The following is a 25114-nucleotide window of genomic DNA, read 5'->3' as shown; positions in this document are numbered from 1 at the left end:
TTAGTCTGACAAGAGCAACCACAACTAAACACCCCCAAAAAATTATACATAATGACAATTATTGAGAAATAGCAACAGATTTAACTAATTGTGCAGTTGAATAAATCATAATGAATTAATAAACATTCAATCCAATTATTGGGTCGGACATCCTAATTACCAAATTTTAATTTGAAAAGCATGTGTGGGGCTGGGCTTTGCACACGCAAAATTATAATAGGGCAAAAATTGTTTCGGAAAACATCTAACTATGGTGCTAACAAAAATGCAGTTGGATTTTTAATGAAAAAAAAAAAAAACCTGCAAAGAAAACAAAAGCACATTGGTTATACCTCTCCTAAAAGTGATAGCAGTTGGCAGAGTCTTTGTCAACAGAGCACAGGAACAGCAGGTCTTCAGCGATCAGTATCAGGAACATGGAAAAGGCAACAGTTCAGTAATGTTGGGCCCAAGGTAGCTGAACTGTTAAAACATAAGTTACCTATGGACTAAACATAATACTATAACTGCATCTGAACATAACTGAAACATTCTGAACCTGCATCATATAGAACTTTGCCTAAATAAAGTCTCAAAAATCACTAGCCAGACTCCTACTGGACAAGACTATAACGTGTGACAGTGAACAACCAATTGGAATACGTCTCTTCTTTCGTTTGTAACTTTCTTCATTCTTCTTCAAGAAAAGCCCATGTTATTGCTCCTCTCCGGTTGACGGTTTCCGCAGAATATTAACATTGTAGAAAACAACACAAATATGACATTTAGCTAACATTACTTCCTACCAGACACTAAGGCCCATTGTTAAAATTTAGAATAATTATCACAAGGAAGTACAGAATGAGCAAAGTGGAAAAGCAGTAGGTTTCCACTGTGAGCTTTCGATGGGATGGATAATAAAAATATTTGCAAAAAGAATTTCAATAAAGTCAGCATAACATCTCAATACTGTACTAGTGGAAAAATACTAAAAGTTAGGCCTTTTGACTAATGCTAATATATGAAGAATAAAACAATTTCAATATTAAAACCATAATTAGTGCATTATTTATCAGTTAATTTCAAATCATTAGTTTTACTCATCAATATTAGTTATTTTTTGTCAGTACTAATGATTATGATTCATCAAAATACATTTTCACTGTCATTTATTATTTCACATAGAACTCGAAGTGGGGGACACCATGTCAACCACATTTTCAACATGCACGTTTTACATTTCTAGCACAAGTTTCTCTAATTAGGCCTTTTAATACACAATATTTATTATGTTTTGTTTCCCATATTTTATTAATAACGTTTGCCGTCTAACACCCACAACCCTCCTAAGCCAAGTTCAGGGGTGCACCTGTATGCATGGAAGCTGTGGAGGCCGAAGACGCCCCCTTGCGCATGCTCCAGCCAGGATGATTCACGGGTCACAGGTATAGGACGATTCAGACTATCCCAGGGCCCTATTGCATTAGCTCACCTGATGGATCCCATCAGACAAAGTCATGCCCTCTGGAGTTTTCCGATCCCGGGGTACTAGGGAACAGAGGCGCTGCAGGGACAAAGGCCCTCCACACAGCCGGCAGCTCTATGGCTGTGCACAGCTGATCAAGTAGGCGAAGCGCATCCTGACCTGTGCAAGTCACCAGCATCAGGGAGCCGCCATCGGCTACAAATCAGGCCACGACTTAGTCATGCCATTCTACCCGTTCAGGCCGCCTCTATCAATGTGTGTAAGAGGTGCCTGTCTAGGATTTTGAAGGATTTGGTGGGCCGCACCGCATAGGGAGTCTTACAGAAAGGCAGCTGCCATGTTGGCCATCCAAGCCAAGCCCCTTTGTTCAGAAAGTTCATGTGGTTGGGAAGGTGATCCTCTGGGGCTGCCTTAATTACATCAGATAGCCAGAAGAAATGTTTTACACTTAAAAACTTTTTTCTCTGTTTGCAGGCTGTGTTGCAGTTTTTTCCCATATGCATAATAGTACATTACTTTGTTATATAGACAGCTAAATAAGCGAATAAGAGGCAGTTCAGAGAGGCTTGGGTTTCATGCAAATGATTTCAAGGGTGAATGGTCGAGAAGATAAAACCTGAAATGGGGGTACCTGCTGCCACGGCTGTTGGAGTTGGTGGGTAAGAGGCCCTGTCCGGATGTGGTGTTGATTCACTTGGGAGAGAATGACTTGGGTCAGCTGTCGGGTTTAGGGCAGCCAATTTGACAAGGACTGGTAGGTTACGTACGTTTATTTTCCAAGTTGGAACTGGTAACTAGGGCAGTGCTATAAGGAGTGATGAGGCTTAATGCTGTGGAAAGGCTAGGTGGAAATAGGTCGTGGTACTGGTGAAATTAAGCACTGTAGCATTAAACAAGAACACTTTGAGTTGTTTAGGCAAGATGGAGTTCATTGGTCCTTTTTGGGCAATGAGTACTATTTGATGAGAATTAGAGAGAGATGGTTAGCAAAAAGCGGTGTGACCAGGTTGCAGAGGAACATGGAAATGGCTGCTTGAGAGACATTCGACAAGTTAGACAGTGGAGCTAAGAGCAGAAAAATGCCTGTTTTGCAGGGTTTTCCTGGTTGACAAACAATCAAACATGTGTAGGGTCCTTGTAGAGGGACGTTGGCACATGGAGCACATGGGAGCAAGGCTTGGATCATGTGTAACAGTGGTTTGGAAAGAATGTGGATGGAGCTAAATGTTGAGCTGTTTGGTTGTGTCTTTTTTATGTTGGAGTGAGTTTTAGAGTTGGGCTAGGTTGTTTAAATGTTATCAGTGAGGTGAGTGAGTTAAAAGTAAATATTCTGTATCGTAATAATGAAGGTCAGCTGCATAGTTGCCCCAATAAAGCAGCCTTTTACTTTATCATGTGGTCCTGGTTACTTCTGTGACATAAATCCCACAGAGAACAATGGAAACTGCAGTTTACACTTCCCCTGCACATGACAACATATAAGGACAAGTAACTGGAACACCCTACAGCCCAACCAGTGTTACTCTGCAGTACTTTAACATAACTTGGGTCAAGGCGTTGTTCTTCGACCCTGTATCATCCAAAACCTCAGGAGAAGAGAGGCCAGAGTTCCACTGGAGCATGGGTGCCTTATTGTGTGTTAAGACAGACCATGCATGGACTGTGTCGGGTGTCACGAAGCCCACCTGTGTTCAGAATAATCCAGTGGAAGGTCAGAGATCATGAATTCTGTGTTTTTTTCGGAGTGCTACTCCCAGGGTGAGTGGTCTGACCTGTTCTACAGAGACTCACTTTTACAGTGGTACGAAAAGTTGGCATGGATGGTCGGGCATAGGGAAAGCAAAGCCACTTGAGAAAATACAGACATAGCAAATTAGGAGGCACTTTCTGACTATTCAAAAGTGCACCTGTGTAATAGTTTAGTTACACTTAAGGTACATAAACACATCTGCTGGTGCAGTCTAACTGCTTTTCTGGAAAGATAAGTTACTTTGGATGTGGGTTAAAACAGTAACACAATAAATTAAAGGGCAACATTCGATAGCTAGGTGATAAAGAGTATTGCTTTGTTTGGCGGTTCTCAGTGTGTATATCTAAATATAATAACATGTAAAGGCATGTCAAGAGCCTTTAGCCTTCGGCATGACTAAAAAAATAAAGCAAATGTAGAAAAAAACCTCCAGTATCATCAATAGATCACCTTCCATTCACCAAATTACCAGTGCTACCAGAAGTGACATTGCACATTCTTTCACCCCCCCCCCCAATATGACATGAAAAGGTTAACCACTTATCCCACCCTCAGTCTCTCAACCTTCTGTTTGCTGCTAAGAGGTTAGCTGAAGGTCACAAAATGAACACTATGTTAAGTAACTAAGCCTCTTGTAGCCTGGTTCATTTTCTGTTGCAGCAGCTGCTCCCTCTATAAACCCTGAGGTCAGGGTTAGCAAAGTTAGTGCCACGGGTGCCAACGCTTAAGCCAGGAGTAGCACCCCTCTGAAAATCGCGGAACTAGCCCATTCGGCTTGAGGAAATATGTACGACGATCTCTCTACTGGCCCAGATTATTATGCAGCTTAGGGACACACTACCAGTGTACTGCTTACCATGGTGTCACGATTCCATTAAAATACTTGGGCATTCAACTCTTCCACTCGGTCGAAGCCTTACACGATGGAAACATAGGCCATGCACTTTGTTCTATTTGAAGCTCCCTTCACTTTTGGGGCTCCCTGCCATTGTCGCCACTGGGGAGGGTGGCAATAGCCAAGATGCTAATACTCCTGAGACTGCTATATTTCTTTGCGGCCTTACTAACAGTCATCCCTACGTATTTCTTTTGAGAGTTAAATGGTCTCCTGCTATCACTGATATGGGGGACAGGCAGACTTTGGGTTGCACTGCGCATACTACAGAGCCCACTTCTGGAAGGGGATTTAGGAGCTCCTAACATGGAGCTCTAAAATGGTGCAGCACAATTTCAGTGGCCTGCCAGTTGGCTTGACACATCTCCGAAAGCCGAGAGGGAATTGAAATATGCGCAATTGGGCACAACACATGTCTATTCCTGGCTATTGGAGTCCACGCACTTATCATGTAAGGGAACCACCTTAGTTAAGTCTGCTTGCAAGTGCTGGAGCCAATATGTTTCGGGCAGCGCTAGCGGCCGTCCGTACTGCCCCTTGGCGCAGTCGTCGGGTGGACAGGCATTGTATAGGATGCATGACTTAGCACCCTGGGAGGAGGCAGGGATAACTTTGCTGTGGGATCTCTTCCAAGACAGAACTATTCTGTCATAAGCTGACACCATGGAATGCTACTCTTTGGGTCCAGGGCACTTTCTGACATACTATGCTGTGCACAGGGCACTCCAGGACACTTCGGGTGTAGCTGAAGTGGAACCCCCACAATCGTCAATACTACATATTTTACTGTTAGGCATCTGTCGCAAACGAGTCATATCATTGCTCTATGCGGCCTTGACCACTGGGTTTGGCGTACCTATGGACGCAGCCCGAGAATGATGGGACGCAGCTCTTACGCAACCCTTACCACTATCGAAATGGCTAAATGCTCTAGAGCAAGTGAAGCTGGTGTCCCGAAACCCCCGGTTCAATTAAATACATCAAGTGTATTTATATCCACAGCACATTAAATGCATGTTTCCCCCTCCTCCAACCCAAGGTGCCTTAGGTGCGGAATGTCCCCCTCTATTGGACACAAGGCACACCATCCGACCCAACTCTCTTACAATAATAGAATACACATTGATGCTCACCCCGGAATCCTGTCTATTAACATATTGGGGGTGTGCCACAGGACAAATACATCCACAGATTCACAGAACTGGCTTTTACACTGTTCAAGTGACAAATCGCTATGCAATGGAAAGCGCCCAGTGGCTTCAGACAGTATTACAATGGACTAAAGCAGAGGCTAGCATATTTTGCACGATGAGAGACCGGTCAATTACGTACCAGGTGCGAAGCAAGGGAAGTTTTTGTAGTACGCATCGAGGCTAAAAACGACGACCGTCCCCCATGAAATGAGGATCACTACTAACATGGGTCAGATAAGTCAGCGGGGCCCCACACTTAAGGGGTATGAAACCTTTATAGTTGAACACTGATATCTGAGTGGGACGAGACTTAGTGAATGAGACCATACTGAGTCGGGACTCATAAATGAACAAATGCTGACAGCAGCCCCGCCTAGTGACCTTGTCGTCGTGCCATTATCATGTATTCTGCCGCATTGTGTGTTTGAAACATGCAAAAAAGTTGTCTGGTATGTGCAGTGCCACTGCATATGCTTTGTTCTGTTGTCTTTTGCCTTCCTTACATAGATCCCTCTTCCCTTGTTTCCTCATTTACGAACAGTAGTGTACCCTCTTCACATAATGTACTATGTATTGAAATTATCTGTACCCCAATGTTGCGATTGTTTATGCACGCCATGTCTATACACAATAAAATTGCTTTTATTTATTTTTTTAAAGCCAGGAGTAGCAGCTTCTATCTTAGAGACAACAAATTTACTTGTGGGATTGCAATAACACCATTATTACATTTTTACAGGTTCTATTGCAGTCATCAAAATGGCAATAATACCAAGCATCATATGTCAAAAACAACCTTCTTAGGAAACTAGATTAACAGCATTGGCAACGACAATATGTTTGGCTTAATGTGACAAAGTGAGTAAATGCAGACATTTCCAAATGCGGTTTAGATACATTGCATGCACAAATGCTATTATCGCATTTACGCCTGCCATACTGGCTTTGCTAGCCCCTGCTACGAAAAGCACCAAAAGGATTACTTTTGTATATACTGCATAGAGGAGACAACGAATTTAATATGAAAAACAACGTCCTGACTGAGCGTACGTTTTGGATGTCAGAGGTGGAATGATACACTACATGAGGCTAGACAGTGATACTCTTCTGGGTGAAGCCAAAGTCCCCTCTTTGTACAGTTTAAAGATCTGGTAGTGACACACCAGCACATAGCTGCGCTGTGCAGCCATACCCAAAACTAAGGAAGCAGAACTGGAGAGGCCACAAGCACAAAGGAAAAATTAAGGAACTGGTACAGCGACCCAACATCATGTGTAACAACGACAGAAGAAGCTATGAAAGGAGAACTGAAAGGAGAACTGAAAGCAAAGCCTGAGCCATTACTCACTCAGCACTGAAGTTATCAAGAGTTGCATCTATAAAAAAAAACAGTTTCTGTCCCACACAGTTCTTGAGGAGGGTCTCATGTCTCTTATTGGACAAGGGGAACAGATTCCTGGAATGAAAAACACCATAACCTAGCAAGATCAGACTCACTAATCTAAACGGTTAAAGGGATTGGCATCACCTGGGATAACCGAATACCAACTGAAACACTAGCTGCTAGGGACGAGGCCGACGGCGCGGGGAGAATGCAGTGTTTAACAGAGCTCCCAGAGGGTTGCCTGAATCCGAAATCATCCTGCCACCAAAAGCAGCTTTTTTCTCACAATAGCTTTAACTAAAAGGCTGGTGACAACAGCTTGGATGTAGATTACATTACTAAGAAATGGGAAACATTATCCTGGAACTTCAAAGGCCTGAATAAAAAGATCAAGAGTGGGCCGTATTAACTCGTGCCGTGCCCTACCACACAGATGTGTTCTTACTTCAGGAGACTCATCCGCAGGGCACCAATTGCAGTTTAAAGAGGGTCAGGGCTGCTCAAGAGTTTTCCACTCAGGTTTCACCTAGGGGACACATGGAACTGCAATAGATCTCTACAAAAACTTTCCATTTGTTGTTACTGATATACATACTGGTACCCTGGGCCTGGTCATTTATAACTGTGCATTTTAACCTAACCCTGATAGACACAACACTAGGGGAGCTCACAGAGCTGCTACCACAAACGCAAATGAACCGTGGAGGTCACTAATACGATCAGGGACTCAGAACTGGGTGCTAGTTGACAATTCGCCTGCCGAACTACAGTCCTCTCCAAATAGGCACCGTCTTTGGGCCTCTGTGATACCTAGAGAAGGCAGTATCTGCAAGACAGGCAGTGCACCTTTTACTCAAATCCACACCTCTACTCTTGCACTGACTCAATTTTCATGCTAGCAGTTGAAACAGACAGGGTACGAACAGTCCAGTTACTCCAAAGTGGCCCTTGCAGTCATTCTCCAGGTGAGTTATTACTTGGAACAATTTCTGGTACTTGTGACAGCATTTAGTGTATAAACACATGGTGTCTAAGAAACGGGCATTTTGCAGCCCTCATTGAGGGAAGATATTAAGTGTTTACTTGAGCTTAGCATTGGCTCACTGAAATCAGAAATTACGCTTTACAAGACATTTAAACTGGTCATATCGGAGAAGGCCAGATCCCTTCATTGTGGAAAGTTGAATAACAGAGCAAGAGAGAATACGGTCTTGGAGGTTTCCATTATTTAACTAGAGCAGAAATCAACTCAGCCCCAATATGACACTGTGGTTAGGAGACTGGAATTGTGCTGGGTCACAATTGCACAAAATTAATTTTTTGGCTAAACCTGCTTGTGCTGTCTCCCAGTACTTAATATGCCAACTGGTCGACAAGGCAGGAAAATTGATCCTCTGGCTTGCAAACAGGGAAAGTCACATAATGGTTCCAGCATTCAGAGATCCTGGACAAGGGGCCAGAAACAGGTTTCATTGCTGAAGTCTTTGTAAATTATTTATTGAGACGGAAACCCCAATAATTAGGGATTTGATGATCAACCTCCTAACATATGCTAAGTCACTTGGAATCACCCTGGACACCAACCTCCTCTCAAGGAACACACTGCCAAAGTAAACCAAAGACGTCCCCGGTACCTGCTCTCTTTTCTAAAGAAACTCAATCCATTTCTTCCAAAAGGCAGCAACAGAATTGTTTTTTAAGCTCTTCTACTTTTGTACTCTTGCATCCGGATGGTGTTAATGCCCTACTCCACGGCCTCCCAGACTTCACATTTGCAGCCCTCAAGGGCATCCTACATGCCAGAGCACGTCTCATCCAGGGTCTGAAGAAATATGATCACATCACCCCCACCCTGATGGAATGCATTGGCTCCTCTTGCCAGCCCACACCATCTTCTAAATCAGCTGCATTACTTACAAAGCTGTTATGACAAGCACCTCTGCTTATCGTGTAGACAAGCTACCATCACTGGTGGTTCTCTGCATACCGCAGCGATGCCACCACCAGACTGGAGACTATGAAATGTATAAAAGCAAAAAATAAGATAACAGGCTTTTTCCATGTATGCACCCAGGATCTGCAGCAACATCCCCATATCCATCAAGAACACCCAAAGGCTTCTCCAGTTTAGGAAAGAGCTGAAGACTCATCTCTTTAAAGAACTCTGCATCACAATGCAATACGCATCCATAACTCAACTTCCCCAGATATTGTTCACAAACTTTAATCTTGCCTTTGACTACATACAGCAGTCCGCTGCCTTCTGGTAAGGTTTGCTATATATAAATACTATATACATATATACCTGCTACTGGGCATCACAGCTGGTTTCAATAATGACTGTATGTTTGGGGACAGGAATTATTTTGCTCTTTGATTAAACTCAATTTCAAGTATATCATTATAATCTGGAAACTCTGACCTATGGTAGGTCACCTCCCCATAGCTTGCCTGGTGTAACTAGAATCCGGTTTCCAAGTTGGTATCAATCATTAGAATTTATGAAATGCCACAAAATTCTGACTCTGTAAACGACACGGTGGAAAAGTACATGTTTGGCTTAGGCTGGTGTTTTGCAAGTGTGCGGGTCCTGGAATCTCATTAGCAATTCAACATTGGGGGAGGTTTGGGTGAAAATACACATAAAGTCCTTTGAGCAGTTTGTCACTGAACATTAATTGCGTTGTTATTAATTTTATAAATACTATGTCTGCCATGCGCTTAGAGTATGAAATAATCGCTTAGATTCATAGCCCAAATTTAATCCACTGGGGCCCAAGGTCACCATAAGAGGGTAAGTACATAACCAGAATATACTGCTTCTTTGTCATTAATTCCCCAGCTAAATGCTTGGATTAAGAGCCCGACAGGTGGGAAATGTTTGCAAACTGATTAAGGACGACTGGATTGAGCCCAAATGGCAGCAAGATGCCTTACTATTTCCTTCCGCCTGAGGCTCATACGATTTAAATATTTCCATATATTTTACTAGGAGCCCCTGAGGCTAAGACAGATGGGCAAAAGGCACCAATGGAACTGTCCTTTCTACAATGACACTTTAGCCACATTTTTCCAGATGGCTAGGACTGTCTTTTAATATTCCGATACTGGGGTAGGATTAGCACTATCCTAAGGAAGGCTTTTGGATTTTCAATCACCCCTGACTTAAAGCAAACCATTTTGGGTATTATGGGACAGTGGGAAAATTCCTGTGCGGCTAGATCCCTCTTCACCACTGGGATGATTGTGGTTAGGAGGTTCATCGTACGTCATCGGATCTGGGACAGTGCAACGCTAATCACAGACCGGCTGCAAGGTAAAAATCACTGTGCTAAACAAGGGGAAATTAGTGCTCTGTGTGTGGCTGCCTGGGGAAATACAAGAAGGCATGGGGGTCAGTGGCTGAGTCATTTCCATGACATTTTGCTCAATGGCTAAATATTTAGCTGCTGATCTGAACAAATAAGTTGAGCTGCATATTTGTTCAGGCGAATACGTTTGATCGATAATAACGTTTTAAAATAATTTAAAAGATTTTTTTTTAAATGGGAGAAAGAGACAAAACCTACTGAGAAAAACAAACTAGGAGAGACCACACTTAGGAAGACACACGATGGTGGACACCACTGAATGTACTTCCCAAGGGAGGAAGGGTTGAAGGAGAAAGGACTGGCTGACCTCCAGTAAACAGAAGCGAAAGAGGCAGAAAACCTCCAGCGGGACCCACAAGGAAAGCAGCAGACAGATCTGGGGAGCTGGACTGGGGAGCTACTGTGTTAGCGAGAAGGGAGCTGCAGCTGAAGAGGTTGTTGAATGCGGGCATCTGCCTAGACCGATGAAGAGAGGGGTTCAGTCACAACCAAAGCTTCTTTACGGCCAGGCAGCTGAGAGACTGGACGGAATGATGTCCGCAGGGGACTGCTATGCATCATTTGATTTGCTATCTTTAAAGAGACTCTTAAAATAATACAGGCTTTGTCCTGGGCAATTCCACAGATAAGGTGCACTGCCTAGGGCATTTCGAAGGGTGCGAGGACAAGGAGAACTGAAACCTCAAACACATGAGCAAAACAACTGTTGTTTACAATAGATGAGAGCAGGAGAATGGTTTCCCTTTTCTGTTGACCCAAGAGAACATGGAGGGACTGTAAACAAGTGAAACACTGAGGTTAGGAGAGGACTGAATGAGAGCGACCCTAGGCTATGCATACAAAGCTTCTCTAAATAGTTGGTTTAAATATAAACAATTAAACACTTACTGCGGACATAACCGTAGCCCCAAGGACATTTCATTGAAAGTACGCAACAGTTGAGCAGTCACTTGTTCTAACTTGGGAGTAGAAGCACAAAGTAAGCTAGAGAGCCTGAACCACTACTCACACACTGGGCATCTGCACCAGGTTCACTGCGACAAAAGAAAAGAACTTACACAGGAGCTATGTATAGTACCATATTCAAAGAGACAGTGATCACCCCACATGGCCGTTCAACAAAGATTTGGAGAAGGGTCCTCCACCCTGAAGTCATAGCAAAAACCTGCCCACTGGGGGCTAAGAAAGTAGACAGGCATCAAATTCAAACTCCTACACTGCATGTGACATTTTATAACCTGTTGATCTGTAAAAGACTGTAAAATCAACACTGACAATTTAAGACCTCATCTGTCCTTAGGATACCTGCGGTAAGGATGCTAGCTATGGAAGGCAGGTGAAACCCATTCAACGCTACCTAAAGAGTAAAACTTTAACAGTTGAATGGACACAGCTAAATGACCACAGGCATCAAGAAATCTAACATTTGTTTTAATCAAAGATGACCTTTCTCTTTGGGTACAATATTACCGGTGTTAAAGTGAATGAATCATGCTGATGGGAGGGTGATCAGTTGGTAGAGTTCACCATTACCCTCCCTCTTAAGCGGAGGATTTCTCACCTCAAGTGATAGCATTAAGTCCCAGAAACACTACCCAAAGCCTTCCCAGCAAAGACTCTTTACTAAAGAAAGTCAATGGGCGAGAAGAGGACAGACAGATAATTTGTCCAAGTTTCTCCTCCATTAGATATCTGTACTCTCCGGGGAAAAAAAAGGCCACTTGGCTTTCAGGGCATGTTGGCATGGCATTATTTGGCCTACCTTCCACTAGGCTTCAAAGAGGCCGAGAAACAAAGCAGAGGGAATAGTGTTGCAAAGATTCACTGAGAAGAAGGAATTACTCTCTGTTTGCCATTACCACCTCTAACTGCAAGTCCCTTTTCACAGCTAAAATATATTCTCAATATTTAGGACTTTTACATCTTTCCCAATATAATGTTTAGTCAAAACATTGTATTGCCAAATTAAAACGAAAACTAAGGGAATGGGCAAAACTTTAATGGATCCTCTATAGATTCTAACTTTCCAACCTCTATGTCATTATTGAACCACTCAATGCCTTGTTAAATTGTGAATGAGTCTTAGCAAAGAAGGCCTCTGCTGGGAAGCTGCTCACAGCCGCACCTCAAGGAAGCTTTTAACGACTCCTTCAATTCTTCATGTGTTAATCTGACAAGACGTCTGCCCAAACAGTCACTGGGGAACAGCCATGGCCACACCTTCCAGAAAAAAATAGTTTTCTGAAAAAGTCCACACATGCTCCTTTCCTTTTAGCACAACATCTTGCTCACGTGCTCACTTGTTCATGCTATCCTATGGCTAAAATACTTAATAAGCAAACCTGGTCCAACGATCCAGCAAAATGTTGTATTGCAATGTTTTAAAGACTAAAAAGCAAAACAAACTATAAACTCATGGAATTTTTACTTATTTGCATTTTTAGAGAAAAGCACATTTGTTACTCCCGTAGAAATTATCTGTAATGTATGTATGTGTGCATTGGGATTTATAGATCCCTACGCTAGCTGGCAGACAACGGGGAAATGTACAGGAGGGAGAAATGAGTTAGGGTTGGAAGTACGACTCTCCAGCATGGTCTACAATGTCTGGATCGAGGCCAGATTTTCAGAACATCGACACTGGATAATATATACGTAAAATGAACCACAGTAGAAACCATTAATATCAATAAGCTATCATGAAAATCTATTGTGAATCGAGAAACTAAAGAAAAGTTGGAAAGTCCTGAGCCAAAGGTTCATTGTTGGTGAATGATGAAGTGTTGTATATGAAAAATGTTTTAGTTGTCTATGGATTATTGGGTCCAGTTCACAAGGCACATCTCTAGTAGGATAACAGCTCAGATGACTACAACCAAGATTGTGCAAGGTTTGCACCAGAAAACCTAGGCACACTTTTGTCAATATTTACAATACGTTACGTTTTTGATAAAGGAAACAGAAAGACATGATAAAGGCATTAAAATATCTTGTGTACTGTAAATGTAGTGGAGGGGCATATGTCAGCAAGTTTCACTGGAGTATGGTGTCACCAATTAAAAATGTTACGTGGGATATGAAGGGGAGAAGTTGTAACCCAAGTAAGATCTTCACAAAAAAGTGAAAGGCCCATAATACACTTTTGAGTGGTTGCAAGAGAAAATAACTTGCAGATTCAAAAAGGCTATGGGGTGGAAATGGGGATAAATCATACAGTGGCATGAGAGCAAAAAACAGCTAGAGATAACGTTTTTTTTTTTACAGTAGAATATATCTTGTCTCGTCGGAGGTGACAAGGAAAGAAGCAAACAAAGGAGGCCTGGTCATGCTAATTATGTCTGGGTGAAATTTCCATTATGTTCGCGTAATTGCCGTAATTTCTCCTTACACTTGTTAAGGAAAATTCCCCAAGTTAGGCCAATCTGCCACATCATGCAAATACTCCAGCAAAATTATATCACAAGAACACTCAAATGGTCAGAATATGTAGTTCCCGGTATTTGTTTTTTGTGCTTCTTTTTGGCACAAAATATATCCAGAAAGGAAGCGAGGACGTGTTTCACACTAAAATATAACACCCAATGACATATTTGCATTTCACATAATCATGCATCAATTCACAGAACTTTCCCGAAATGTCACGTAATTACATGAAAGCAAATTTTGCACATCCCTAATGCTCATCTGCTATCAGAGAGGCAGACGGGACAGCAACATGTTGCAGCTGGAGATGAGAGAAGCGGACAAAGGAGAGAAACGTGGAGTGGGTGGGTAGCAAAGCAGCAGAGGGAGAGAGAGAAAAGAGGAAAACAGACAAAAATAGCTGAAAAACACATGCACACTGATGGAGGGCTAAACTAGAAGGAAAAATGTAGATCCCTAAAACTGAGTGACACATTAATTTGGGTATGCTCCATGGGAGGTGCAAACATGACATGGAGATGTCAAGCCATCAAACGAGAAGCAGGCAAACGAGAGTGACAGTAAAAGCAACAAATCGTGAGCAATGAGAGGTGCCAAAGCCCCCGTCTGTAGACAACGGGGCTTTACAACCACACAGCTGCAATGTCTGGTAGGTTTCGACCTAATGAAGTCCCTTTCATATTATGATGAGCTCCCATCTAAACTACTCCACAAATAATATGTCACAGAATACTGGTGAACCAAAAGAGAAATACATATGAATATAAAGAGTGAGAGATTCTACTAAAAGAGTTTGTTAGTAAGTATGGCCACTGACTTTCAGATACATTCTAGGTTGAACCTATTATGACTGCAAGAAATAAAAAGAAATATAGTGTTCTAACATAGCTTGCGGGATGTGAACCAGTGACTGCAAGGCAGAGGTGTCAGGGTCTCCACTATCAGCTTAGTGAACCTTTAGGAATACAAATTTCATAACAATACCCAAGGTATGCACACGTTAAAGACTAAACCACATACCAGCGCAAGCAGGTGACACCTTCTGGCAGGGAAAGCGCTCTAGTCTATAATCCTCCTTTGCTAGTAAAACAAGTACTTTTAACAACCGGCTTACAATACTTTGAAAGATATGCGATAAGAATCTATCCAGAGTTATAAATTAATTAAGGCAATAGCAGTTATTCACACCAATCTTCTGATAAGAGTCCAGAATATCGTCGAAAAGTTCTCCGTCTCAAATCTCATCATGTGTCTAATTTGCAATGCCTCCGGTCTACAGAGGAGGACCCTAGATTTGCTTATTTTTCCGCTCTAGTACCAGGAATAACTTCGCACTCTGATTCCGCCATCGACCCCGATCTGTTCATCTTTCTCGAGCTTAGTCAAAACTAATTATTTTTCTTAGTTCAGGCCAACAAGTTTCAGTTGTTATAATACGATCCTAACATAAAAGGTCTCAGATTCTGTAATTTTTCAGCGAGATGGTGAGATATTAAAAAATAAAACAACATTTGATTCTGTTCTTTGCAGCTCGGAATAGCGCAGACAACGTGGGGACGTTTGGATTTGTACAAGCACTTACTTACATCAACAACACCATCTACCATTTGTAGTGGGCACACCACAAATAATTTCTCCGTGAGTAATACCGGGTGTCAGTATTAACTAATTAAATGAGTCAATGTATAAACATCACCGTATAAGGCTAAGTCACCCACGCCATGATCTCAAAGTCAGCGACATTACCCCACTGAGGTACCATTACAAACAGCCCAAACTTGGCAGGAACTAAGCAATCCACCTCTAAATGTAGAACCTATTGTGCCTGTCAGAAAAAAAGTAATCTTCCTTTTTCATAAGAAATTGCTACATCGCCAAGAAGTCGCCTGCCAAGTATTTTCTAAGACAAGCATATCAGGGATCCAGCTCCCTGCCGATGTCTGGAGCTTAATCCAAGAACACCCCCAAACTGGCTCACCAATGATCGCTCTGTGCCAAATCCTAGCTTCAACCAGCCAGTTGGATGATCGTTTGAATCACCTGTTATTGAGATATCTTAAAGCACTGGTGACTTTTGCTGCTTCCAACCATTCCACTGCACTTAAAGAGTTTGAATGAAAGACAGATTTGGACACCGATCCCTAAAATTATATTTTAACCACATTGACATTCCTATACTCACTACTGCCACACTTCTTCATAGCGCAGCGCCTATGCCCATGCTGGCTAAACATGATCCTCCAAATGACTGCCAAAAATTGCAAATTGGAGCACAGAACTCACGCCGCCTCCACACTTTCTCTGTTTTCCAACATGGGACATTCACTTCTTCAACATGCCAGTGTGCTTATGGGCATCTTCAGCATGAGGTGGGCAAGAGATACAAAGGAGATCACGTATGCTGTGAGGCATGGACAAAGTATGAGAATAGGAAGTACCCTACTGAGCGCTGAGCTTGGTTGCAATGTCATAGCCTGAGCTAGATGTTGATATGCGGGGACAGGAGTTCAAGTTTAATCTCAACCAGCATTCACGGGCAATTCTCTTTTCTGCGAGTAAAATGTTTTAAACTTTATATTGGGAACACCAAATAAGTTCCTGGGTGCCCAATTCACTGCTTTAGGGCAGCTGTTCCTGACATTTTGACTTCTATGGGCCCCCACTTAATCATTACTGGAACCCAAGGACCCCCACTGAATCTTTATTGGAATCAGGTACACCCACTGAGTCATTGTTGGAAGACAGAGACCCCGGCTAAGCATATTCATTGATATGAACAGCAAAATAATACAAAAAAATGCAGAATTCAAACAAATACAAATGTCAAATGATTATTTAATTCACATCTATAAATATAAAATAATAACATTTTTAATTTTAATGGGAAGGTTGATGTTGTTCTGAATTTAATTAATGCCATTCATTGCCTATATTAAATTGATGTATTTGCATATGTCTGATGCTCCTACAAATAAATCTGAGGATACTAACTTTTAGTCTCCAGTTTCAAATATCTTCACATTCTCAGAACGTTTTAATTATTTTTGATTCTGCATTTATGTACAACGTATTACTCTGTTAACATTATTTAATTGTCTAAGAAGTAATGGACACCAGGTAAGGCTTTCTGGACCTCCAGGGGTTCCCAGACCACAGGTTAAGAACCACTGCTGTAAGGCATTAAGCTGTATCATGCCCAAGCGCTAAAAGTGAACATTCCCAAATGCAACTAAGAAAATCCACTTTGTTAACCGATTCCTGAGACACAGTTTGATCTTTTTTAAATGCAAAGAAAAATCCAGGTATTCCAAAGACGGTAGCACCCACAATAATAGCCCTGAGACATTGTGGTGCAACTCTTAGTACATTGACATGTGTTGCCAGTCTGCAATTATAACTTGCATTTGCAATGCAATGGGTTTCGCGTTTGCTCGAGTTGGAGCTATTAGCGTTGTAAGTTACTAACTGGACTTTTCTTGCCACACACACTGAAAATAAAAAGTCAAACAGTTGACATAAGCAAGGCAATTCAAAGCGCTTCCATGAGCATGAAGGAGACACACAAAACGAAAAAAGTGTGCTTGCAGTCAAAGTTATCAGCAAACGTGCAACTATCTGTGTAACAGGGGCGGTCGTCAATGCGGTAACAAAACCACCCTTGGGGGGGGGGGGACGTAATGCATTTACTAACGAAAAGAAAGGATTTTTGAAAGACAAGCCCACGAACGAGTGCTAGTGATGGGTGTGCGGTGGGCGTGGTTAAAAGCCCAGATACATACAAACACGTCGGATAAGCAGGTAAGCGCTGCTATGCTCAATCTATTAAAAAAAAGACTACTGGATTTGCATGCTGTAGTGGTACAATTTACCATTAGCAATAATAATGTCTTGATGTTGCTTACGAGATGCTTAGCTGCATAATGGCATTGGTTGCAAAACCGGGAAAGATCTTACCCTTGATTAGTGTCTTTCCCAATGGTATACTTCAAAGGAAGACAATATAAGAACTTATTGGTCAGAGTAAAGCACATGGTGGCCATCTCACTAAGCTGGCCATCTCACTAAGGGATTTTAGGTGCAATTTAAATTTACTTTTCATGTTTTCAGTATTAACCAAACTGGTACCTATTACCTGTCTGCAAAAGCAAAAACATTTGAGCTTATGGTGCACAACTTGTGACTATCCAACCTGTGCTTTACAAATATAGTCCAAATAAGTCATGCACTGTTGGCAGTGAAATTCAAGCGGTGCTCTGACCTACCAGTAAAGAGCAGAAGCACAACCCAACCTGTGTCTAACAATTTGCACATAAACCTCCAACACATTAGGAGTCACATAGAATTTGGAGAAATCTTCAGAACAAGAAATGATGCCTCCTTTCAGAAGTGGAGCATGCTGCTTTCGCCAGTCCCAGATGGCTCGCCACTGTGTCTGTGGATGAGGGATATTCACTGAAAGTGACTCCGCCAATGTAGCTGGAGTACTTTCAGCAAACAAAACCATGTCAGCTGACGACATGACAGGCCACTTGCTATTTTTATAGTTTGGCATGGTCAAACCCCCAGATAAAGGTTTTAAAAAACAAAACTAAAAAAATACATAAACCAGTGGCTCATATGCACTGAAAGTTTTCTCCAGGTGGATATGGAATATTATAATTTTAATTCACTACAGAACTGGCATGCCACTAACTGGCAGGGAAAAATCAGCTTGGAAGAAATACAGAAATTAAGCCCTCTAGTACTGTTCATAACGTGGTCCTGTAGTTGATGGACTACATGCAAAGGGTTTCTCTATCCTTACATGAGGTAGGAAAATGGAAAGTACCGAGGGTGGAGGACTGCCAGATACTGCACCACTGTAAATTAGGTTGTACCTCTAACAGTTAGTTCATTACGATTTACCATTTCAAGTGATACAGGCCATCCATTGAACGAAACTACCCTGTCACTAATACACACCACAAACCAATGACAAGATTGCCTTGTAGTAAGGAGATCCCCTATAAACCTGTGCAAGGGATGCCTGTGATGAGCAGGACCACAAGCCAAACGAGCAAGACCAATGAAATAGGGTTACTATGTAAATAAGCAAAACCACCATCCAAGATAGATAGAAAAAGCACAAGGGCAACAAAAGAACAACATTAAATACAAAAACTAACGATGAGAAAGAACACCTTTTCAAGAAGGATCACCAAGTCACTGAGATAAGATATCAAATGTCACACAACGAATACCATGTCAACAAGGAAGCATGCCATATCAATGAAACTGAGCCCTGTGTCAATTAGATCAGGGTAACGCCAATGATATGGAGCACCACACAGATGCATCATGTGAACAAGGCCAAGTACAATTGGAATGAGCCCAGTGGCATGCCACTGAGGCAGATCTTTGAGAACAGCCAACGTTATCACACCATAGGTCAATGACACTGATTACCATACTAATTAAATAATGTATTACTTTAAGGACCAAGAAAGGTGATTTAAGAGAACAGGTGCTCACTTATAGTATACACGCATTATCAAAATCCACTTTTAAGTTGCAGCGCTAAAAGGGAGGATACCCTCCCTACATCCTCAACAAATCAAAATGTTAAGTAAACAATCAAAACCTTAAGCACATAAAGTATCTCAAATAGTATCAATAGTCCATTGTAATTTACAGTTCAATGTTTATTTGGTTCCTTCACCCTCTGTCTTCACCAATATGTGTTTCATTGATTGGGCATCTTGTCATTCGACTTCATTAGGGCTCAGAAAACATAAAGAACATCAATTTGATACACTCAATACATATACCCCATAAGAGACTCTGCATCTTGTGACATAATGTGGAATACAATGCCAAAAGGACATCTACAAGTGGGAACCCATAATATGAGTGATGCCATCAACATCTATCCGTGAATTCTAGTGTCACGTGCCAACTTCCCACCTCGTTCTAAAGTCTCAATGCACTTTAATACCAAAAACCAAGGGTTTTGGTATCAGGGCTTGAAAAATCCACTCGACCACTCACTGGCAAGTCTTATTTGATCAGGTCGAGCTATTTTTAATACTTACTGGTCCCATCTGGCCAGTTGACACTGAACATGTGTTCTGTTCAGTTGAAAAGTGGAGCTGCAATAAAAGACGCCTTTAAATCTCATTCTTATGTCACATGTGACAGGGGTCAAAAGTCATTTTTTCTAACAATTAATTTTCCTTCAGACTGCAGAGTTCCAGGACTTTGTAAGGTGAACTGTGTGACCTGCTGCTTAGAATGTAAAATAAAAGGATATAGGGTGTCAGGCTTTTCCTAACACACAACATATAAATGACTAAGTCAACTTTGCAAACATTTCAAAATATATTTCAGTAGTTGTGAAAGCCCTTTTTAAAATTTCTGTGTGATGAAAAAAATATCTTAATAGGATGAAAACAAATCAGAATACTTTACGTGTGATGTGCAAAAGGTATGTTTTCTGAAACCCAATTTTCAAAGATTGTTAATACACTATATAGTTTTATCAGTAAAGCTGCAAGTTAGTGGAGAGGTTTTTAGCCATTTCTTAGAAAGTTACTGTGTGTAGATGACAATATGTTACCGCCTCATGGTTTAGTAATATATTCATTAAAATTGAGTGTTTAAACAAACTGAGAAACATCCCGGCCCTGATGGCAATGTTGTTAGTAAACTAAAAGAAGTCCTAGGTTATGTGGGCTAGACGTTATGGGTATGCGGGCTAAATTCTTGTAATGCATGCAGCGAACTTTAGTCTACTTAATAAAACAAAAGAGGTTTTTATGTACTGCAGAAATGCTGAGCTGACATATTTGAAGGTGCAATCATATGTGAGAATGAAGAAAAAGGAACTCTATTTCCCTAGGATCACACAATTTGAGTCCCGTTTATGGGTCAAGTACATTACAGTTAGGTCGAGTACTTTTTTAAGTTACTCGACCTGCAGGTCTAGTAACATTTTAAAGATTTTTCTAGCCCTGGGTATTATTGTAAACCTACAGTAATAAAAAGTGGTAAGTCTCCTCACTTCGGTCTCTAAGAACAGACTCTACCTGATATAATAAATCACTAAACCCAGATACCAAATTGCGCCATGCAACTCAAATCCAACATGATACTCACTCTAGAATTACTTTGAAATCCAAAATCCTGCACAAATTTTACAATGAGCAGCAATTAAAAAAAGGGACATTGCCCCTTATTAGTTAAACACATCAAGCTGGCCCCGTACTCAGCACATGATCAGTCCTTCTGGGAGAAAATGAGTTTACAGCCAAAGCCTTTACTAAGCCTACGCTGAAAACTGTAAATAATCATTTGTTACCACCCTATCAGTTAACTGACGTAAATCACTGTGAATGGACGTCTTTCAGTATACGCAGTGCACCCTGCACCAATTGGAATGCATGTCTGACACTATCCCGCAGCTACTCCAATAAATCGCCACTGGCACATTAGTATGTAAATACCGACGGGATCCCCTATACTATACACTTCATCTATTGCAATGGAAGGTTCCTTGGACTGCATTCTGCACATACTGAAATGGAACCCTTGCACTTTGATCTGCACTTATAATAATAGATTGCAGACACTGATCCCTTTGAACTACATCACATGGCCACTATTTTCTAGTAAACCAGTTGCCTCACCCCTGGCAGTGCATCAAGTGATGTAGTCTGCATTTTGCAACTAAGCCCAAGCACTTTATTCAACAATGATCAACTGGCGCCTACTACTGCATTTGCAGCTTCTGATTCTTCTACAGGCTTCGAAAATTATACTCACCCACCCGCTATGGCGAGTCATATTTTACCACGCAGAGCTATTTTTAGGACTTACTTGTCCCTTCTGGCAGTTGACATAGAACAGGTGTTCTGTTCGGTCATAAAGTGAAGGAGGCCTTTAAATCTTGTTTTTGTCATATTTGGTTTGAGTCAGTTTGTCTTACAATTAATTTTTCTTCTGACTGCAGAATTCCAGGAGTCTGGAAGTTGTCTTCCCTAATACGCAACATTTAAATAGTTAAGTGATCTGTACAAACATTTTAAAATATATTTCAATAGTTGTGAAAGCCCATTGTCTGTACTTCTGTGTGATGAAAACATTTTTAATAGAGTGAAAACAGATCATAACACTTTACTTGGTGATGTGCAATGGAATAAATATGTTTTCTGAAATATTTTCACAGATTTGGTGATACATTATAAAGTTTTATCATTATAGCTGCAAGTTGGTTGGAAGGATTTTGGACATTTCTCGGAAATTTTCTGTCTGTAAATGACAATGTGGAACTACATAATACTTTAGTAACATATTTAGTAAAAGTGAGTGTCCAAGCATAAACCATCCTGCCCTGATAGCAATGGTATAAGTAAACTAAGAGGCAAGTAATGGATCATGTGTCCCCTATATGAGTGCTAGATCATTTTTATACATGGTGAAAATGTTCAGTCTATTTAATGAACACCAAAGTTTTTTGTACAGCAGAAATGCTGCACCCACATATTTGAGGTACACTCATATGTCAGAATGAAGAAAAAGGTGACTCTATAAACTGAAATATTTGCCTAGGATCACACAAGTTGAGACCTATTTACAGGTCAAGTTCATTACAGTTATTGTTGAGTAGATTATTCAAATTACTCAACCTGCAGGTCTAGTAACATTTTAATGATTTTTTTCGAGGCCTGTTCTACACTAAATTGTGTGCGTATTGTGAATACTGACTTGAATCTCTGCACTTTATTTTGCACTGATTGGATATTTCGTGTGAACTGGATTTTGTACCTACTGCAAAGGATCCCTTGAAGTGCATTTATTCTGCTGAAATCAATTGGCACCTCTAGATGTACCCATACACGCTGATTACATACTGTTCACTGTATTATGTAGCTATACATAATTTCATGCCTCTGCATTCTGGGCCTAGTAACTGGATTCTCTGCACAAGTACATTCTGTGCATATTAACTTGATCACTTACACTGCATTCTGCAACTGCTGAATGGTCACTTGCAACATATTGCTCACATATTAACTATGTCTTTTGAACTGTGTTCTGCAAATATTATCCACATATTCTGCCCTCACGATTCATTCTCCACATATTGACATAATACATTAAAGGGCGTTGTGCACAAATTGGGTAGATCATGTGCACCAGATTGTGGAATTTGAACTGCATTCTGCACCGACTAACTAGAGGGCTGGATCACTTCCACTGCATGCTGGCACATACTGATCGGTTACTTGTTCTATAATCCTCACAAAGAGGCTATGACATTGGCTCCTGAACTCATTCTGCAAATATGAACCTTTCGACTGCATTGTGCACAAGCCTTGGGGGTCACCTGAGCTCCTTTCTGCACGTATACCCTGAATTCCTTCAGCGCCTATTACAATTAATTCCTTGTACTGCTTTCTTTACCCAATGACTGCAATATGTGCATTGTATTTAAAATGTTGTTGCTCACAAATTCAATATACCAACAACTGCATTTTGCAGCCAGTACAATAGATGTCTTGCTCTGCACGCTACGCTCCCGGCTGTGAATTCACGGTGATCCTGGGGCGGGGCCGAGGGAGTTGTTGGGCGCTCCCTCCCGGCCCTCCCTATCTGCTCACCTGTCTCTTTCAGGCTGGCCAGCAGCTCCATTTGCTTCTCCTCATCGGAAGTGTTCATAACGCCGGGGAAAGGGGAGTACAACGCACTAGAATGCAGGGACTCAAGGAGCAATGCACACCCGGAAGCGGTGGCGGCGGCGACGATGTCTGGAGCAGGAGGCACGAGACGCCCAATGTAGGAGGAGGAGGAGGGAGCGGTGAGCTCAGTGTGGGATGTGCGCAGGCGCGCGCCTGGTTCGCTCCTACTGCACCTGAGGCTCGACAGGAAATCCGGAAGGACCTATGTCACGGTACATGCAGGGTTGATGCGCTTACCGGGACGGTATTGCAGGTGATGAACGGTGCAGGCAGTATTGCCCGGTAATTGACGTATTCGGAGCACGAGACGTGATTAAAAAAGAGAGATTTTTGTTTCTCTGACTTCCGTTGCTGCTGATAATTTTACGAGTGAAAAAAGAAGATAGTACTGTTAGCATGTCTAGAAGAAAGCTCAGGTTTCAGTGCAAATAGGATCTGTGCGGGATTTCGAGTAGCGTTGGTCGTTCCGTACAGGTAGTAGGCACCTCAATACCTGCAACATCAACGCTAAAGTCTAACCAGGGTACACGGAGATTGCTTTACAGAACCGACTCAGGCGTCAGACTCGATTTTAAAAACAAAACAATAGAACTGAAGTTCTAATCATCAAATAAGATTCTTCCAGAAGGGATCCCTATCCTAAGCATTTTTGTTCACTCTGCAAAGGTTTCTTCTCTGTCATCATTAGTCCCAGCAACAGCAGCTGCTGGCGCTCTGTCTCTTGGCTCACGCTCACGCCGCCTAGGGCTGCTGGACGCGCTGGCACATGACATAACAACACGTCGAATGTAGATTCAGAAATTAGGTCCTCCTCATCTGTGCCTGAGAGACTAACAACATGTTGGAGTACCATAGAAAATTGGTGCGGCTTGCGTTTAGCCGCATTCTTGAAAGTCTAGCATTTACCGTATTGTGTCATAATACTCTTTTTATTACTCTTCATAACCTTGATGGCTTTACGTCTAGGCAACCATATTCGAACATCCTCACCCACAGAAATAATAGGCAGACTAACTCCATGCAAGAAGTCATCTCTTTCCTTGGCGGTAATCTGAGTCTTACTTACTTTAGATTTTACTCTCTCAAGGTCTGGTTCCACATTGGCACCACTTTACATGCTAAATTTGCTCTTGAGCCACCACGGACATATTGGAGAAGTAGGATGTCTTCCCCTAGTAGTAAGTAGTAAAGGTGACGCTTCTGTAACTGAGTTGGGAGTAACTCTAAAGATCGACTATCTGTCACGTATGGCTAATATGAAGGGAATGTCACCAGCAATGGCTACATGGATTCTTTCCTTCAAGTATCTTTTTAAACATTATACCTAATCATTTCATTGGGTGTCAGAGGGCAGTCCTGAAATGCTTAATATTATGTGTATATCAAAAAGTAGCCTTTTCAGTAGAAGTTAACTGTACCCAACTGGCAGTGATGGTCTCAGGAAACCCTTTTCTGCTGAATACTTCCATTAGGAATTCCAGTACAACAGTGGAGGTGGCATTCTCAGTTAACATTACCTTGGGCCACTTGGAATGATAGTTTGCTAGGACAATAACAAACAGATTTTTAAAGAGCCTGCTATGCCCACTCTCATTTTCTGCTATGCCAGCAAGTGCCATGCAGCGTTTAACATGGTTGTTTTTTAGGTCGAGCGTAAACGTACGACCTCTTGTGTACTTTAGTATATTACTTCTATGGACTTAAAGCCATTTCATTTGTTTGTATCAGTGTCAATTAAAAATCCTTGCTTGCTAGTGATAAGGCATGCCCCTTTGTCCCTCCTTTTGGGAGCAGGGACTAACTACTGTATAATTACAGCTTGTCTTGTTTATCTGTTCTTTGGGGGACTTTTTTTTCTTGGTTTCCTGCTCGTGTTAGGGAAAGCTTCCCTTTTCATTTGCAGAGCATTCTTGCTCT

The 25114-nt window shown here is 41.7% G+C and overlaps 1 protein-coding gene across 1 annotated transcript in view; it reads right to left on the bottom strand.

Annotated features, from left to right (window-relative positions):
• Positions 1–23366, bottom strand: part of SHTN1 (shootin 1) — a 541662-nt gene extending 518296 nt beyond the window's left edge. Inside the window, exon 1 of the mRNA XM_069239264.1 lies at positions 23120–23366. Within this exon, the coding sequence (XP_069095365.1) occupies positions 23120–23177 (58 nt within the window). The 5' untranslated portion in view covers positions 23178–23366. The remainder of the gene's footprint in view (positions 1–23119) is intronic.
• Positions 23367–25114: the final 1748 nt, after the last annotated feature.

Source organism: Pleurodeles waltl, chromosome 6 (assembly GCF_031143425.1).
Source record: "Pleurodeles waltl isolate 20211129_DDA chromosome 6, aPleWal1.hap1.20221129, whole genome shotgun sequence".
Taxonomy (NCBI): domain Eukaryota; kingdom Metazoa; phylum Chordata; class Amphibia; order Caudata; family Salamandridae; genus Pleurodeles; species Pleurodeles waltl.
The sequence above is the reverse complement of the archived record's forward strand: the minus strand, read 5'-3'. Positions and strand labels throughout refer to the sequence as shown.